This window comes from Buteo buteo, chromosome 9 (assembly GCF_964188355.1).
Source record: "Buteo buteo chromosome 9, bButBut1.hap1.1, whole genome shotgun sequence".
Lineage (NCBI taxonomy): Eukaryota > Metazoa > Chordata > Aves > Accipitriformes > Accipitridae > Buteo > Buteo buteo.
Window position 1 is genome coordinate 38,779,605 of NC_134179.1, and position 19,806 is coordinate 38,799,410.

The 19,806-nt window shown below is 37.5% G+C and overlaps 1 protein-coding gene across 3 annotated transcripts in view; it reads right to left on the reverse strand.

Annotated features, from left to right (window-relative positions):
• PDE10A (phosphodiesterase 10A) overlaps window positions 1-19,806 on the reverse strand; it is a 191,439-nt gene that overhangs the window by 54,907 nt on the left and 116,726 nt on the right. For all 3 annotated transcript variants that reach the window (XM_075036108.1, XM_075036109.1, XM_075036110.1), the window contains exons 4-5: window positions 12,565-12,685; window positions 10,568-10,617 (exon numbers count right to left, since the gene is read on the reverse strand). In XM_075036108.1, the coding sequence (XP_074892209.1) occupies window positions 10,568-10,617; window positions 12,565-12,685 (171 nt within the window). The remainder of the gene's footprint in view (window positions 1-10,567; window positions 10,618-12,564; window positions 12,686-19,806) is intronic.

The following is a 19,806-nucleotide window of genomic DNA, read 5'->3' on the forward strand; positions in this document are numbered from 1 at the left end:
TTTAAAAAAAAAAAATCAAAAATGCTAGTAAAAGGTTTAGGATATAAAGGGCATAGAAATACTGAAATACATAACTTCACAAATGTTTGACCTGTTACACTATATGCTTATAGGAAAAAGATTTACTATTTTAAAAGTGCTATTATAGTAGGAATAGTAATACTATAATGTGCTCAATACTGAAAAGGTGGTTCATATTGCAGAGCACTGCAAAAGGTAGGAGATGAAACACAATGTTTAAAGTCTGAATTATGTGGTCAAAGTAGCGGAATAAGTCAAATTAAATTAACAGGACACTGGAGACCAAAGTTGATCTCTCCAAAGATTAACACTTTTATTCACACCATTCTTCTTACTTAAGAAAAAGTAAGACATATTTGGTTCTTTATGTGAAGATAGCAATGTGTGACGCTTAGCAAAGTAACTCTGTTATTTAAATTACTTGTCTAAAATGTGCTTTTCCACACTGGTCTCCTGAGTCATGCCCATAACTAAATATAAAACAAGGCACAAATCTTTCTCTTCTCAGAAACAGTTTCTCAAAATAAAATACAAGAAAAAAAAAGACAAAACCAAACAGCCACTTTCACTAGAAAACAAAACTCGCTTCTTCCACACATACTTATTTTTCTCCAGAAAAGGCCTTTACTGACCAAAAAACTCTGTTGACACCATGAAGGGTTGTTAGCAAAAGTTGCTTTTGCCAGCACAGTCTTTCCCATGTCCTTGTGTAAGTACCAGTTTGGCTGGTAAACCCCCCCTGCTGCCACCACCATGAAGCACTGCTGTGAATTGGCAGCCCTATATTGAAAAAAGCTCATGAACATTATTTTATTTCCAATGGTAAAGAGTTTTGCAGAAGCAATCCCATTCTGCTTCTCCTGGGAAACTACAAACCTCACTGCTAAGGGGTCAGTGATCAAAAAACTCTTCCAACTACCCAGTCAGTTCTAAATTTGCCGCTATTCCTCCTGACTCCGTACAGGTAGAAAAGTACGATGGTGCAAGGACAGATCTCCACCTAGACCTCAAACAACAACCCTTGATCTCCAAAGCCATGGAACAATTGACAATCTTATCCTGACCATGCAGCACTATTAAAAAGAAAGATAAATTTTCTCATAACCATATATAAGCTGCAATTAGTCCAAAAGATTCCACCATTCCACATTGACTTTATACATACAGCTAACAAAGTTTCATGACTGTTGATACTTTCCATATATGATCAATTTAAATCTGAATGAGTTTAAACATTTATTGCCAATTAAGGATGTGGACATTTCTTGATTTTGTTGTTATTTTTTAACAAAGCTTCTGAATTCCTAGAAGCCATCAATGGCAAGGTCAGCCAAACAAAACGCAGCAAGAACAAAAAAGCTATGCTCTGCTCTACTATGGCATATTACCGAAATATAATCTCTGAGGCATCCCACAGACACAGCTTTAAGGGAATCTCTTTAATCACCACTGCCCAAAACCTCCAGGTTTTTCACATCACCTATCCAGCTCACATTTCCTGGTTTTCCTTCTGCTTAAGAAAATACTTATAAAATAAAATGTACTGTAGTAATAACAAAATTTGGGGCTTACCTACTCTCTTCTAACCATGAATCACTCCAGCATTCTTTTAATTTGCAAATGCACATTCAAATCATCCTTCACAAGCTCAAAGGGTAATTAGAAATGTTCCTGTACAGACATCAGATATATTGTATACAGCTTCACAAGTAAATGAAGAAATGGATAGATTGGGCCCTTTCAAATTACTTGCACTTCTTTAGTAGGTTTGAATATTTTACTTCAAAAACAGACTAACAGTTTGCATTTCTGGTAATGACACTGAACAGCAATTAAAAATCAAATCAGTGGATTTTCAACCACAACTTAAACAATATATAGTCAATAAAAAAAGGAAATATGAAAATATAAAGTCCCATAATTCCCCAAATACTATACTGATAACTCACAATACAGGAAAAGGAAAAGGCTGAGGAGACAGCAGGATGCCTGTGCACTGCGAATGTAAGCCAGGATTGTAAGCCATTGCAATGTCACTGTCTCCTGGCAAAACTTAAGTAATAAAAGATATCTAGTGTAGACAGAGCATTAGATATCTTTACTCCAATGAGGGATAAGGCAACCAAGATGGGAGAGAGTCATTCTTGGTTTGATAAACTACCAAAAGAGCTAACATTGGCTTGGAGAGCTAATCCTTTGGAAGCTTCCAGGTTTGTGCATTCTGGCACCCAGGAGACCCACAGGATCCTGCAATTCCCTGTTTTGATCCATTTCCCCTCCTTCCAGACAGACAGAATCTCCTTACCTACATCAAACTCAACCACCCTATTACCAATCTTTTCCCAACAAGTTCCATATGGTGATGGACTTCTTTCTTTAAATGTAGTTAAGCAGGGGAACACTGAAGTCTGACACCAGAAACATCCTATATCTTGTTGGAACCTCAGAGCAAACAAGGTGCTTCCTCCTTTCCTGCCTTCTGTGACATGACAGATTGTTCCAGCTGGGCCCAAAATCTCCAAAACAATTCCTTCCTTCCCAGTTTAATCTCTTAATTCACTTTGAGAAAGTCTCCAACCAAAAAAAAACCTAATAATTTTGACTGATGCTACAGTGTGGCTTGGAATCCACTAATGGCCTTATCGTGACCACAGAGAGCAAGAGGTGCTTAAAAAAACCAAGCTGTAACAAAACAGAAAGTCCAAACCAAATAACAACCATAACAAAGATTTGACCACTGGTGAACACAGACAAATGTAACAAAATTCACCCTTTCGTATTTCATCGGCACTTTAGGTATAGGCAACATATTGTAATCTCTAATGTCTTTTTAAAATGCTAATATATTAACAAGTCTTCCAGTCTACAGGAATGCATAATAATGTACACTTTAATCAGTTCTTGAGGGATACCAACATGACAGCAGTCTCAATTCACAGCTAAACACAGCAAACTTGGCTTAATATATATCCAGTATGTTTGGCTTAACATACGTATATCCAATAAGCCATAATACCATCCCTTTTGGTGCTCTTTTCTTGGTGCCATGTCTGTTGAAATTATGAAGTGATTTATCTTGAACCTCTTTTACTGTGGCTGAAAAAAACCCCATTACTCCTCGTTTGTAACAGCTAAGAGCACGCACATGAAGAATTACTGATGTCCAACTTGTCATGGTGTCATAACTTGGCCCCACAGTTGGATTTTCTAGTGAAAATCCAATGCTTGACAGGGAAAGCAGATTAAAATCCTGGTAAAAGAAAAGATGAGGTGTAGCAGCTCAAGTCTCATAACACAATACCACCCACACCTCCTGACACGATATTCTTACAGTGATAAGAAAGTACCTGCGGTTTTCAGGCGCTATCAGTCTTTGGCTCTTCTGATAAAGATGTCAACTACAGATGTAATTGATGCTATTTTTCTAGTGGCTGTTGGTATGTAGCCCGTGGGAATCCAGCACAAGACCAAATCCCAACGCCCAAAGGCTAGAAACCATTCAACTAACTATAGAAAGTTTGCCAAGGCTGGATTTGAACTGCAAACATGTATTGCTCACCATCTCACAAACTGCTCAGTTGTTTCTTCTTTTTTTATAATACTCCTTATAACTAAGCAAATACCAATCATAAACCGATTTTTCTAAAATTTCTTTGCAGAAAAGAGGTCTGGATAAGAATCAGGTGTAATGACTAGAATGAGGGTTGAAGTACACACATGACAAGCATTCCATTAACAAACTGTTTTGGTGGTAAGGGTGACTGGAGCCTGATCTAGTTTCTTCATAGCAAATTGTGCTGATATAACCAGCCCTAAAAATGCTTAATGGAAAATCATTTAATATTCAACTGACATTGAATTAAAGCCTTAATACTAAAGCATTGCTATACGACTTGATGCTTGGAAAAAAAAACATTAAAGAGAAATGGGAATTAAGCAAGTTGATATCAAGCAAGCTTAATGTTTTTTGCTGCTCACATCCTTTTCTGTTCAGTAACAGCAATAGACTTTTACTCTTGGTAAAGGACGTCACAACCTACATATAAAACCACACAGCCTATTGATAAAACTATTTGCAGATAGGTATAAAGGCTGTGCCCTAAAGCCAGTTTTTTTTCAGGAATAAAACTCAACACAACAAGCAATGATGACCAAGAAAACCAAACAAACAGAACTAATTTGGAAAGTATCCACAGGCAAAAACCTTGGATTTGTAAACTGGCTAAGCTGAAGTAGTAGCCCAATACTACCATGCTAAAATCTTAAAGAGCTATAGGCAGTTATGGCCTGGGTTTAAACACAGGTGCAGCAATCCTACTACATGAAGCACACACAGATGAAAGAAGAAAAAAAAACCCAGCAACTACCTCCACTGTTTATAAAAACCTCTTATTTCCTTCTTGATAGCTGACAGAGTACTTGACAGGAGATTTGCATTATTAAACTACATAGTATGTAAAAATGTTGGATACTTGTGAAATGAAGACAATGCACTTCTATGCTGTAAGACAACTACTAGTTGTTGGGTGGGGGGGAGTGTTTTCCTCCTTCCGAATGGTATCAATTTCTGCACTTCATTCCTGGAAACTTTCCTGTTGATTTACACAACTAAAAAAACACCACAAGTGTTATACTAGTTCATTGACACAGAATACTAAGTTGACATACCATTTTAAGGCATGGTCAGCTAAGCATTTTTCTGAAAGATGTTTGTCCAGCCAGTTCTCAAACACCTCCAGCGATGAGGATCCCCTACCTTTCACAAGCAACACACTGTAGTGCTTCATTACTGCCACGACTGGGGAAGCTTTCCTAATGCCAGTTCAAGCCCACTACTTCTTGCCCTACTGACTGTAGCTGTGGAGAAGAGAGGATTCCCTTGCTCTCTGCCTTATCCAGGCACATCCCCACCCATCAACTTTATTTTCTTTAGACTAAGCAATATTAGTTCTTTTGTTTCCTGACCATTCTCTCTGCTGTCTCCTGGACTCGCTTCAGCTCCTCCAATTTTTTCTCAGAAATACGGTGCTTAAAGCAGACGTGTTATTCCACCTGAGATCTTAGCACTGGACAGAGGAATGGGAAAACTACTTTACGGGAAGGCTAAATTTCTGCTTCTGCTACATATAACAGCGTCTTTTTTGCTACAGAAATGATATTGCTGACTCATGTTTATCTTCGGATTCAGTGCAAACCCCAGAATCTTTCTCAAAGTCATCAACTGCCCTACACAGAGAGAGGCAACCCATGGAGAGCCCAGCACTTGTCCTCACCAAGTCCTTGTCCAGTTTCTTCAGACTTCTTTCCTAAGATCATTTTGAATTCTAATCCGTCCCTACAAACACATCTGCAGTCGTTCCCAATTTCATGTAATAGGCAAATTTAATAAGCCTATATTCTTCCTTCACCCATGCATTAATGAATATACTGAGTAAAACCAGATCCAGGATAAATCCTTGAGGATTTATGCAAAATACCCTCGCATTCTGATAGTGAACCACAACTAGTCTCTGTCTCGTTTTCTAACTAGTTCTGCATTCTACCTATAGTATATTCATCATAACCATATTCCACACGTCCATTTACCTGAATATTAAATGAAACAGGACTAAAATTTCACTAAAATATATCTTGACATTTATTTATCTAATTTCTTTCAGTTTGATAATTTATTGTCCCAGAGTTAAACTCAGACAATTCATCAACAGCTTTCCCCCTCTGCTCAGCATCACTATTCACTGGCAAATAAGAAAGTGACAGATTTCTTCCACTTTATATACAAAAAGAGTACATGATGGTAGAATTGATTCAAGGACAGAGACCAACACTTTCTGAATTGACTTGCAGCTAGAAGGATTTCACCTGGAAACATGTTGAAAAGACTCAATTTCAGAGATGTCTACACATTCGAAATCATGTAGCTTAGCCGGGCACAAAGACCTGAGACAGTTAGCAAGCAGTAGATGTTTTTTCCGTGATTCTTAATAATTCAAATCGCCCACCCCATAAATTCACTAGGTGGCACTGCACATCAAGCTGCAACAATTTCTGCATGACCAGAAATTCTGGAATAGCTTAATAAGATACACCCTGAAGCACAGCGTATGTGCACATATTTGTGGCCTCACATAATTATTTCTTACAATAAAGCTATTGGAAACTTCTATCTGAAGCAAGGATGATCTGTCTGTCAACACAATTTGCAGTTTCAGGAGCTAAGTAACACTCACAAGACCTAGTAAAAGCTACTTTAACTATATGCCTATTAAATTTGAAGTCAAACATCTTTATGTAGGAATCACAATGTAATCATGAGGTGAATTACTCACACAAATAAGGACTATAAACAAGAAGCATCTGAAGAATCAGACAATATAATAATACATTAGAAACTCTGGAGCTGTGATACGTATTTTAGAAATACTGCCTTGTGAAGATGCCAGCTTACGGGCTTAAATCCATGCCCAGCTACCATGGTACTTAGGCACAATGATTTACACACACACACCACTCCATACAAGGATTTCCGTAAATCCTTTAAGTCATGTCTGAAGATGATTTTCAATTAAGGTCATAACATGAGAATTATGAACCACATATTCATCCCCATAAGGAATAAAGCAGAAATAAACTCAAGTCCTTTGCTGGAGAGTTGTGAAAAATCCCTGTTTGATTTGGAAGCGTTTCTAGTCTCCAGTATAAAGCATTTGCAAAATGGTGTTATGTACCTCAAGAATAAATCATTTTATTTGCATAACCCCACTAACCCATGGACAAAGATAATTTCTTAGATATGGAGAAAGTTCAAGAACCAGAGGCAGTAGGGGCACAGGTCTGTTCAGATCACTTGACCCTGATGAGGAAGCTATATTGTTCTTAGTATCCGAGTATTTTGCAGTGAATTCTACCATATGTATAACATATGCAAAACCAGATTCTGATACACAGGGCAACTTTATGGACAAGGAAGGAGTTGAGCATGTGAGTGGTACTTACCTGCTTGGGGGCAATCATTTGAAAAGCAGAATCATACTATCAGAACGCCCTTAGCAAGGACTGTGACAAGTGCTAGCACTCCCAAGCAATTTCAACAACCAGAGGGTCCCTAAAATAACTGAACCAGCCACACTCATTCTGGCATCTATTCTGAGTAATACTTGCATAAAGAAATGCACTGTAACCTGCAATTGGTGTGGCATCTTCCATTTCAAGCACATTCACTCAAGGAAAGATCCTGAAAGCATTTGACCTGACCTGTCAGCCAGAAATTACCTTGTCCTTATGCTGTTATCCAGCTTTAATACAAGTCAAGATATAGTTTTGTATACCTCAATAGAGAGAAAGAGAATAAGGCCAAAAAGAAACTTTGCATATGGACAGGTGCTTTAACAAACTCATATTTGTGCTATTAAACTCTAAAGGAATTTTATCTCAAACAAGGTCTTTCTTTAAAGGCCAGTGTATCACCTATGTTTTGCAGAAAGAAAAGGGCCAGCTAGTCTAGAGCTTTTCTTCACATTAAACAAATTTGCTTTCAGTTCTAATATAACTTTCCTGTAAGGGAAGTGCTGTCCGTATTAAAAATTTCACCAAAGATTTACAATGAACTCTTAGTGACCCGTGGAAAAAAAAAATTAAAATTGCAATGATATGGCAATTTGCTTCTCTCAATATTAAGAAATAATAGCACACAGTATGCAGTAATCATTTGCTGGTTTTCATTTGGTAAATATCTAGAATTTCTGTAAAAGAAAGTTATCTTCTATCCTAATTAAAAACTCACTATTTAATCTAGGCTAAAGGTAGTTATGGAAATCTCATATTGCAAAAACATTCCTTAGCTGAGATTAACACATGTCAAGATTCTCAAATTTGGCTTTCTTTAAACAGGCACAAGTATACCTATACTTATTTACAGCAGGAGCTGAAACGAAGTAGACTTAATGCTATTGGTTCAGTTTTGATCCTAGGTTCCCTTACAGAATATAGTCAGAACACACGTCGCTAAACATTACAAAACCATTTGGGAGAAAGTAGGTATCTACTTATTAACAGGATTCCTCCCTGTTACAATTCTCTCCCAGTACCTAATTCTCAAAAAGCCATATACACACACTCCAGAAAAGCTGAATTCCGGCACACCTTACTTCTTTGAAAGCATGGTGGAAATAACTTACATCAGGTCTAGTTCTGAAACACAAGGCTGCTGACTGGATAAATACAAGCAGGTTTATGTATACTTCTCAAGCTAACAAACAAAAAGCCAAATGATAAAATTTAAAAAAAAAATTGTTTTGGTGAATTTGCGAAACTTAAGTCACAAACTAAGCAAAAAAAATTAAGCCACTAAAAAATAGAAGCCATTCTTCAACATGTGGACAGACGTGTTCAGCAACTACTTTGTCCAGGCTAATGATAGGAGGTTTTATCATTTTTGAAGCTTCAGCTTAAAGAATTAGCTCCTTTCTGCCATTTATGCTATGCAGAATCTTTTTGTTCCCATTTTAAAAAGATATTTATAAAAATAAATAAAAATACATTGCCAGTATTTGCTGGACGATTGTTAATCTTACTTGGGCACATCCTTTAAATTAAATATGCAAGAGACAAAGTAATCCAAATTAATTTTCAATGACAATTTCTTACAAAAAGTAGGCTAATGCGTTACCATTTAGTTACAAGACTACAAACATGAGTCTGGCCCAAAGCCCACTAATGCGAATGGAAAATCTCACACTAACTTCAAAGGACTTGGGATCAGTCCCTATAATAACTACGTGAAGAACATTCCATTTTGGGAGATGCAGCTACATAGCAGTGGTTAATAAAGTCAATGTGTGTTTTTAGCGGTTGGAACTTTTTTCAGAAAAGAGTTATACTGGGAAGCAAATAGATTCAACTGCCTAATAAGCTATTTAAAAAAAAAAAAAAAAAAAAAAGCAGAAGGTCATGAAGTGCCAAGGCCCTCAAGGTATCAGAAGAGTGGGAAGAACCCCATATTACGCCACACTAATGTAACAGGCAAAACCTCACCATAGTAAGAATTCTCTAGGTCTCAAGCTGTAAAGTTAATTTTATTGTAATCTTTTACAAAGCACGTAGAGATGACCATGCCTAGCTGGCATGCACTTAATGCCGCTGCAGCTGGCGAGTGCGGTGCATTCGGAATGGATGGTTGCACTTGCTGCAAGCTCCTGCCCTTGGCAGCAGGAGGAAGCTCTTCAGTGACTGTTTGCATCACCCCCCACCCATGACAGTGGACGCTGTCACCTACCAGTGAGAACCAACGATTGCATTCGCAAAGGATGAACAACATTACTTAAATTACACCTCTTAGTGAAAGGGTTATTAAAAAAATATATGCTATTTACATACTTACAGAATTAATTCAGAGCAGACCCAGTTTCTGAATAACAAAATGGGTTATCTTTATTATATGAAATAATCATTAAATGAAAAAAAAAAAAATGCAAACCCCATTTCCATTTCTTTTAGGAAATTCCTGTATGGCCCTTCTTCCACACCCTTCAAATTAGACACTATCTTTTTGAATAAGTAAAAAATATTCTCAGGCAAGGCTCAAGTCACCTGCAGGTTTGTACATCTTCAACCCCATTTCCATTGTTTCAAAAATGATGTTCTTTCCCTTTTTCAGAATTCAATTATTTCATAAAGAGCAAAGGAAATTGGCTAATGGACTATACAAAAATAAACTATTAAAACTGTCTGTGTAAAGCAAGGAAACAAAAACAATGAGATAAATATTTTCCTCTCTAGTCATTTTTCAGTAAAAAGAGTTTAATTTGTTTCTTGAACCAATGAAAGACATAAAATTTATAACAAATTGTGTTTTTTAAGTTGACGGAACTGACTGAAGTATAAACTGCATTTCCTTCTTGGTAGCCATTCTACGTAACTACAAAATCTTGTATATGGTAACTGTACAAATTAATCTGGACAGAAAAAAAATGTAATGTGTTCTAAATGCCAAATAACAAACCAGCAAATATTGGACTCACTGGTATTCAAATTATTACATGAGAAACTAATTCCATTCATAAATTTTAAATGTGCAATTTATTTTATGCTAACTAAAATCTACATCTGAAATTTACATTATCTCACTATCAAGTTGCAGCTGGCAGTTAACACAAGACCTGATAACATTTAAAAAATAAACAGAGACATAACTAGATTACAAGAATAGGCTATGCAGAGAGTAAATCCAAGTATTCTGTTTGTTAAAGGCAATTAATAATGGGGCTAAATCACAAGTTAAGTTGCTACAGTCAGAGAAACAAGAGCACTACTGCCAAATCTTTAAAAAAATTAAAAGGCCAAGGATCTAAATGCAGGAAACATTTTTTTCATTACCCCTACGTTCAATAAGTTTCTATTTTACAGAAATAAAGATAACATAAAGCTAATATTCAGCACTCAGATAATATTTCCTGCTAAATGATGTGCAAAATAAAATATCATTGTCAAATTGGAAAATGCACTTGTAACTGTACAGAAAAGCAGCATCTTAATCCAGTATACTTACATTATTGCATTCTCCCAGGAAATATAGTGCAAATCCATCAGCTTTTGTAGCTGCCAAAGCAATAATAAAAGAAATAATTGTACTCACAGGGGGAAATCGAACTTACGCAAGATCTCTGAGGTGAAACCACAGATTCAATTCCACTTAGGACAAACATCTAAAATTCTAAAGGTGAAGGTCTATTGCTGTGTCCCTTGAAACTTCCCAGACTCTACAAAGTTAGAGGTACGAGGTAATTCTTGTTTTCCCCATTGTCATTTACTGCACTCTAAAAGATAATTAGAAAACAACCTCTTTATACATCTTATTCTTATTCCAAGGCCTAATGTCTGTAAATTCAAATTAATTCATATGACAGTATAGAATTAACATAAGAACATCCCTTTACAATATAATCAGCCAGATAACATTATAACTTCCATGAGTAAAATAAATATCGTTCATAGATGGTAAGCTATATTTGTCCTTACCTTAAGATAGAAAAATTACGGGAAGATAAAATGTTGCAAATATTGCCATAAAAGAGTGTTTCACAATAAACGGTTTGTATTTTCTGCACCTGCCCCATATTAAAATCAGTGACACACACCAGAAAGTTTATACCTGTCAGATTTCTGCCAGATTCAGACTGCTGTATGAAACAGGGTAAAGTCAAGTTCTTTAAACTCTCCAAAGTTCAGAGTCAATCAACCACCATAACTTACTGCTAAAATGAAAACTCTCAAAATCAGAAGAGGATCTAGCAGTCAATGTTTTTTACCCCACTTTACACAATAGACTTTGATACCTTGACTGTAAGTCTGTCTGTATTTCCAACAGTTAATAATCATTCTAACCAGCAAATGTACATATCTGATACCCAGTTTTTATGAATGAACACAAGAATCCATTTAGTACCTTTCAAGGAAGTGACTATACTTGTATGTGATCAAATCACTTGGCTTTCTGCATTTCTTTGACAAAAGGAAAAAAAATCCCACTGTGTAGTTACTTGCTTATTGTCAACTGTGTAACACTAGTGGGAGTTCAGGGCATGGTAATTTTCTTTCAGATTTTAAATCCTTCAGCTGTAGTATGTAAGCATTTTGAGTTACAAGGCAAATGAGCACTGTAAAGGAAATACAAAAAAAAAAAATCTCATCTGCTTTACAAGAGAAAAAATGATTGTAAAAGAGAAGCAGACCCTGTCTCCTATAGCTTCTCACTTGCTGTGTATTAACAAAATCCAGTCTGATTTGCTGTGAGCTGGACATCAATATCCAAATAACCACTTAAGCAAAATTAGTAAACAGAAGTGGTTCTTTTAAAACACCATGTATATAAACCGGAACTATTACTCATCATTACAAAATGATGAAGGAACAGGGATGGTAAAACCTTTCTAAAGGGGTGACAGAAAGCTATACTGAACAAAGCTACTGATACTTCCTATTGAAGTCTGAATACATCCACTCTGGCTAAAAAGAAACCAAATTACACTTACATTATTATTGGGAATTTTTGGGGTTTTATTTTTTAACTTTTGATCATGTGTAGTATTTTCTTACCACATAAGGTACTTACATCACATAGAAAAAAATGGATAAACAACTGACTGTAATATGAGATCACACAAAAGATATGCCCTCTTTCAGTAACATCTCAGTTTTGCTTCAGAAGGAGTTCAAATATGTAGTGATATTACTGATAGATTTTTTTTTACTTTCAATATTGACATTGCCACACCATCATAACCAGAACAGTCTATTCTTTGGTTCATTTAACAGGGGACTCTAATTTTGCAATTGGATACACAACTCTCTCCAGAGACAAAATTCATTTAAGTGCAGTCAGGGATTCACTGAGGGACAAAAGGCGAACTAAGTTCATACTGAGACAACATCCAAAGAAAACACTGTTATCCTTCAATACCTGTCTTTATTAACTAAACCACGTAAGAAATGTTCTGTGCACTGATGCTAAGTAACAGCTGAGAGATGTCTGATTCTCGTTCTTACCTATTTTAATGATGCTGCTCAGTTCATACAGAAGTAGTTGGTTATCTCCTCCTGTATCCAGGCGCTGTTCTATGTAGCTGTTCAATTCGTACACTACACCTTGCATATTCGTATCCTGGTACTGTGGAAGCAAAGACAAGAACAACATTTTAGAATAACTCAGAAGTATTTTGCAGGTTTTTAACATATAAATTCATTAAAAATAACACACTGAGATTTCAATGCCAAGTCAATCGCAACTGCCCTAATCCAGCGCCCTGAACAGCTGGGTCACTGCCAAGCAAGAGGCACAGCACTCCACTCTGTGCTCTGTTAGATGTTTGTTCAAAGGGTACCGAGTACACCACTGAGCAATTAGTAACCGCCTAAACTCAGCCAAGGTGACAGGACAATGTCTCAAGAAGAAACTGAGAGATGCGACAATCGTAGGTAAGTAACCTTCAACTCCTTCCTTTTAAGCTCCTACTCCACCACAAAAGGAGGCAACTAGCTGCCTTCGCCAGCACCCTCCACCTCAAATTCATGAACCAAATGCCAGAAGTGTGCCAAGCACCAGACCTTTGAGGTGGTAGCTCAAGGAGCTCAGCCTTTCAAATACAGCAGCAATTAACACCAGCAGACTGAAGGATGGAAATTGCCCGAGTCAAAACCATGCCAGCCACTGTGGCCTAGTAGGCCTTTGTTTCACCTGAAGACAGCGGATGAAGCCAGGAAGAGATTACAAATCAGTTAGTTAGGATATTTAGATGGGAGCAATGGGTTGCTGGTTGCCGATGTGATGAAACAGCACGGCATGGCTAAGACCTCATAGGAAAGGAGACGCAGGCTCCCTTCAGGGGCCCAGCTCCACTTGGTTATCCCCTTCCCGAGTCCTGAAACCAAGTCCTGAAGGGCCGATAAAACCGGCAGTAAATGTGCGCGCGTAGCATGACAGCATCACGAACAATAATTTCACAGAAAGCAAAATTTGGCAGTGAGTAAAGATTCATTACCCTGCCCAAAACTGGTAATGTGGTAGCTGAAGAAAGTAATATGGTCAATTACTTATTGAACTCAGTGATGCAGTAAATTACATTGCTTAAACTAAAAATGAAGCTGGTGATGTTTAGATGAATTAATGTTGCTTGAAAGACTAAGACACATACTCCTGCTCATTCATACTTTAGAGCCAAATGTAATATAGACCAGACTAACGTAAACAGTACTATGGAAAATGCCACGAAGCTCAGAGCACCACAGCCCACCCACAACTCCCGCGTTTATGTGCCCGTATGTATCTCTGCTCCATACCTCTCTAGATCTTCTCTGCCTGCAACTTGGGCTAAATGTGTACATGTGATGCTTACTGATGGATTAAGCACATAGCTTACACAATATATTCCACAATGTAACTTTTATTCCCACTATTACCTTCATGCATTTCTACATACAACACGCTGTCATGAATACAGAGCATATGGCCATATATTTAGGATACATTTGGCTGCTTCATCTCAAAAAACCCCCCAAAACTCCACCAACAAAAAAACCAAGTACTTGCTGGATAATATCAATTCCCAATTCCTTTAAATTAAGCAGATCTTAATCTTGACTTTAAAATGGCTCCTGAGAACATACAATCTTTGTCGTGACCCCTTCTTAATACATGGTGTTGTATTAATCTATTGCTCCAGGTGGACATATTAGAACATTTGAGACCTAGGGTGTCCAAAATGTTCTCAATGTGTAACAAGCTTAACACTTAATAATTCTTTCTACAAATTGATGTGATGTTTATAAATTTTGACAGCAATGTAAGGTCACACTGCATACATGCATAAGCTGCTGTAAGTCTTGAGTTTACAATACAGCATGCCATTACCATTATTAGCACTGTATGGCAGCTGGCAAGCTTCCATCGACTGTCCTCTGTTGTGTCCCACATTTACTACTGTGTGATTCTTCAAAGGGAGAAACCAATAGCATAGTTTCATGAAAGTGGAATTTTTATACTTATGATACAGCCATAAGTAGCCATATAACAGGAAAATGGTGAATGAGAGTCGATCTTACTCATACATGTTAACCCATATCTGCAAAAGTAGGTGTAGGCACATATCCTAAAGCAACAATAACTCATCAAGCACACATGCACAAAGCCTTTATCAAGTGGAAAAATGCCTTCTCAGAACATGGAAATGAATACGTATCTCTTCGCCTGTGATGCACAGTCAGGATTTAAACGAAATCTTCAAAGGTTAAAGCTAATACATTAAGAAAACGCATTATCAAAATGAGTCCACTGGCATAATAGCCGTGGCAGAATAATAACTTTCCCCGTAATCAAGCAGCAGTTCTGCGTGCATAGTAATTACATAATAAGCTATGTGCCCTTTATCCTCACCTCTGCACCATATGCTTGCAAACATTTTTGTAAGCAGGGCAAATCATTGCTTGCACCCATGTTACTAAAAAGATGGTAGCCGCATAATACATACAGTTGTAATACAGCAGATTTCTGCTACTGACAATCTGTGGATCCACAACTGGCCAGATGAATAGAATTTGTCCAGATTCACAATTAAGTAATTCTATGACTTAGATCAATCACCAGCAAAGAATTACTTTGTCATGCTGTAAAATGTTTTTTTTTATTATTACAGTGGAGTGAAAGAGGTTTATTTATTTGGTTCTAGGCATTTTAGACTGGATAACCACAATTATGTTTGGTTGAAAAGCCACAATATTCTTTATGAAACCCTGTATTTAAACATTGAATAAGTCATTAGCAAACCTCGGTACAAGCACTGTACAATGCGGTTACTAATACAGACCCGCGCATATTTGGTGTAAAACTTAATTCAGGAAAGTAATTCCTGAGAAAAATTCAACACACTTGGTGGAAAAAGAATATTTATTTGCCATCAGATATAGCCTAAGTACTGATTCTTAATTTGTTATGGTAGTTTAGTTTGCAATTTGAACACTATTAACATTCAGCTCCTTTTACTTAATCCATTCTTCCCATTGCTGATTTCCTTCTGTTTAAGATTCAATGTCTACAAGTATTTTGGCACATTTACTGTAAATTTCTGAATTTCAGTGACATTACATTAAAATAATTCTACTGGACTAAAAACTGGTTTAGCATTATCATACCGGCATCCTATTTCTAGTAGCTGCATATATTATGATGCTATGAACAAGAACTAACAATTAAGAAGGGAAATCCTGTTATAAATATTCACATTCAAATTTATAATATGAAAGAAGGACATTTTTGCAGGATTTATATAAAAATATGTCTATGGTTATTTGTCTTTAGAATATTGTGGTGCAAGAGAAGACAGCAACCCATGACAGGTGATTTAAGAATAGTGCTGTGACTTGGTTCTAAACAAAGGGGCTGAAACTCATATTTTATTCCATGAAAGGAGATACTGAAGTATCATAGAGTCCGATGAATTTTAAGCATTCATTCAGAACAATTAAGACACAAAAAAAAATATTCAAGGACACAATATCTAAAGTAAATTTTATATATGGCAAACTGAAATGAAGATTAATTTCCATGCTTTCATGCTTATAGGGTAGCTGTGCCAGGGGCACTGTATGCTCCTGCAAGAAAAAAAAAGCCCTTCTGCTACAACAAAAAGCCTTCATTAATACAGCACAGGGTCAATAAGTGCCAACATAATCCAGAAGTTGATCTGTTTTCTCTGTAACTTCTTAAAATGCCTTCTGAATAGCAATGAGAAGAGCAAGTTCCTATGTAATACTTAGTCCCGACTACAGAGCTCTTTGTCCACAGCAACAACTGCCTGGTTCTGCACCAGAAGCATGTCCTTTTACAGACCTCATAGTGTATGACATTATCATGGGCTGGGAGGAGTTAGAATAAACAAACAGCCCAAATTCCATGCAAAGTGGAGAGGGATGGCCAAATGTACTTTGGGGATGCAGAACTTCACTGGAAGAGGAGAGAAAAAGAAAAAACAACCAACCCACAAACTGTGAAAGCCACAAAACATAGTGACCGCATCCAGAGAGATTCCTCTTGATGTTGCTTATTTTTCATCTGTAATTTAGGCATCTTAGGCTGGTTTCAGAGGATGTCAGGGACAACCACAAGACAGAGCTCTTTGGCAATGGATGCAGGCAGCCTCCAGCCGACCACCAGGTGAGGAGGGCCAGAGTCAGGAGGTGGCTGTGAAGTCCTGTCTCCTTACAGGCTCGATGGGGAAGGAGAGCTGAGGTGTTTTGCCCAGGAAATGGGAGAAGGTCCTAACCCGTCATCTCAGCGTGCCTTGGAAACAGACTTTTGGGAAAGCAGGGCCCAGTTCTTCTAGCAAGCATCAAGCATTTCCTTAAAAATTTTCAGGACTCCTTACCCACCCTTTCGAGTATTATCAGACTGAAATGTAGAGAGGCCCTGGGAAAGCAGTATGGCTCTTTGTAATCAGTGGTCCAAGTGCAGCCCCTGGTGCCGTCCCAGGCTCCCCTGTGTCGTTTGCTGTGCCGGAGGAGCTGGGAGGCGAGGGGCACTGCCTGACCCTCACCGTTGTGCAGGCTGGCTGGACAGGGTGTGCGGTGAGGACGTCGGCGGTGCTGAGCAAGCTCGTGATTTGTACGTGTTGTGCCTAGTGCCACCCTACCCATTTGCAAGGCTGTCTAGAGGCGGCAGAGGGGCCACACCATGGGGAGGTGTAGGCTATTCTGTCCCAGGGCACTTGAAACTGAGGCCATAAATCTGAGACATGTAAGCAGACAAAAAAACTCTGAAAAACCAAAACAACAACATTTACTGTAATGACTATTCAGACATCTAATTTAGAAAAAAAAAAAAAAGGCCAGACTGGCAAGTATCACAATAGTCATCTACTTCTTTAAATGCAAGAAATTATTGTATTTTAGTTATAGTAATGTTACTGCATTTCTGATGACCAATGCATATAAAGAAAGAAATGCTTGTAATAAAAAAGCCAAAATATTTAATTAAACTGATAACAAAATTGGGAAAAGGACACAAACTTTTATTCAGGTCATTTTTATGTGTACATATGTTAGGTTGTGTACATGTTTGATATGTATGTTCACACATACTGCTACCTTCTGTAGGCCTGGTACTTTCACTGGCTGCGATATTTTGCATTGTTTAGCTGCACTGTTGGCTAGTTCACATTTGCATAGAAGCTGGTGCTTCTTGTTTTGGGGCACAGATAACTTAGAAATAACTGCGTCCTAATAACAGTGAAAACACATGTATAAACTGCACATGTGAAGAACCAAAAATATGGATCTGGATTTCATTCCACAAAAAAACCCAACCAAACAAACAAAAAAAACAACACCAAAAACCCCCTACAGATAGGGAATAAAACTGCTTGCTTTCTTCAAGGTGGAAATGCTGAACTGAAGGATGTCAAATCCTCAGACTGAAAAACAAAAGTAGAGAGAATGTGGTAAGCAAGCTTACCGTGCACAGTGGGCTTTCAGAGGACCAGTGAGCTTGGAGGGGAAGCTCAGAAAAATCTCTCTGCTCTAAAAAATGAGAAGAGGTAACTGGGGTTGGCTGGAGTAACCAGTTTTGGACACTGGACACTTGGACACTAGAAAGCAAGAAGCTATAAAGAGCAGACTTAGCTGAAGTGATTAATTTTAATGCTTGTATATAGCCTCAGAGAAAACTGCTTCTTCACGCATTTGTCTGACACCTATTCTTCTTGTTTTGACTGGAGAAAACATGGGTTAGAACTTGCTCGGTAAATAAAGTTTAGCATTGTGGCACTGTACGCATATACTGTATTTATGAACAGGCCCTATTATGTCAAAAGATGCAAACCAGCTCTCACTCTGCACAGAAAGAGTTCACTAAGTTTGAAGGCATGCGTTTCCCAGCCTTGTTACGTAGCTGATTTCCAAGCCTTGGAAAGGTGGTGAACACCTTCCCTAGGAGAAGCTTCTTGCCAAATAGCCCCTATTCACTGGCATCCAATTCTAACCTTTCCGTCAGCTCCTTCCCTGTCATCAAATGGTAACACTGAAATAAATTGCTTCACTAGTAATAGGAAAAATACATAATACAAAGCAAAGGCTTGGCTTAGGAGAAAAGAACATTATGATTATATAGAAGTAACCATATAAGCTGTTATTAACTGTAAGGCTCATAAAACTGTATGAATATCTCAATTATATCACCTCTCCAGATTATATAATAAAACAGCATAATGAGCTTCATTTTAACTTGACAAGGCTGAATGCTGCTCCTCTTTTTAAAAAGCTTTTTATAAAATCACATTCCCTCCTAATACTTGACTTGCAAGCACTCTAAAGACATCATGTACAAAATTAAAAATAAACTTCCTCATTTTCCTACCACTGTTGCTTATCTCTACCACAGTATCCACAAGATTTTCTTTATAAAGAAATCAGCTTATCCAATCATCTTCTTCTCGTGACAAAGGGTGCCATGCCATTTGCATCACTTCTAAAGGTTAAGTAGATATGTTTGTTCTAGTTCCCCTAACTTTTTGATTAATTTGTCACAGTCTTCAGTTCTGGGACTGTGCGAAAACATTTAAATCCTACCTTTAATAAGGAAATACTACAAAGAATGAGCTTGCTTTGCCAACATGTCATCAAAACCCCAAACTTTTATTATCAGTTGCACGGTGAAGATACGTGCAATTACTGCAACTATTTGCTGAAAACACACTTGCTAACTCTGTAACTGTCAGTGACATCCAGTGCTGGGTGCTAGCTGGTGCCAAGGCAGCTGCCAAAAGCTCCAAGTCCAAAAAGGGGAAAGGAGAGGATTAAAGTATTATTCCTGTTTCCAAGAATAAAGTACTGTAAATGAGCTAGTCGCTTGCTAGGTAGTAATTTTCTGGTGTTTATAAGGTAAACTTCTGCAAAGTGAATTGCTGTTGGCACCACGGAGTTTACAAAGCAAAGGTAGTTGCCAAAAGGCAGCTTCACTGGAAGTATTGTTCAAGTAAACATGGAATGGAAAGTCATTAAGCAAAATGAACAACAGCTAATTTCGCTGTGATCATATCAGGAACATTAAGTGTTTTTGTTTAAACTTCAGAGTCTGAGGTACAAAAGAGCACATGGTGATCATGGGAAACTTAACAGCACATAGAACAAAATCCTGGCTATAGTTCATGTAGGAATGAGGTTATTTTTGCCAACTGAAAAGAATAACGTTCTCCAATGCACACTGTTTTCACAAATACTGTCAAATTTATCTTTAGTCTAGAT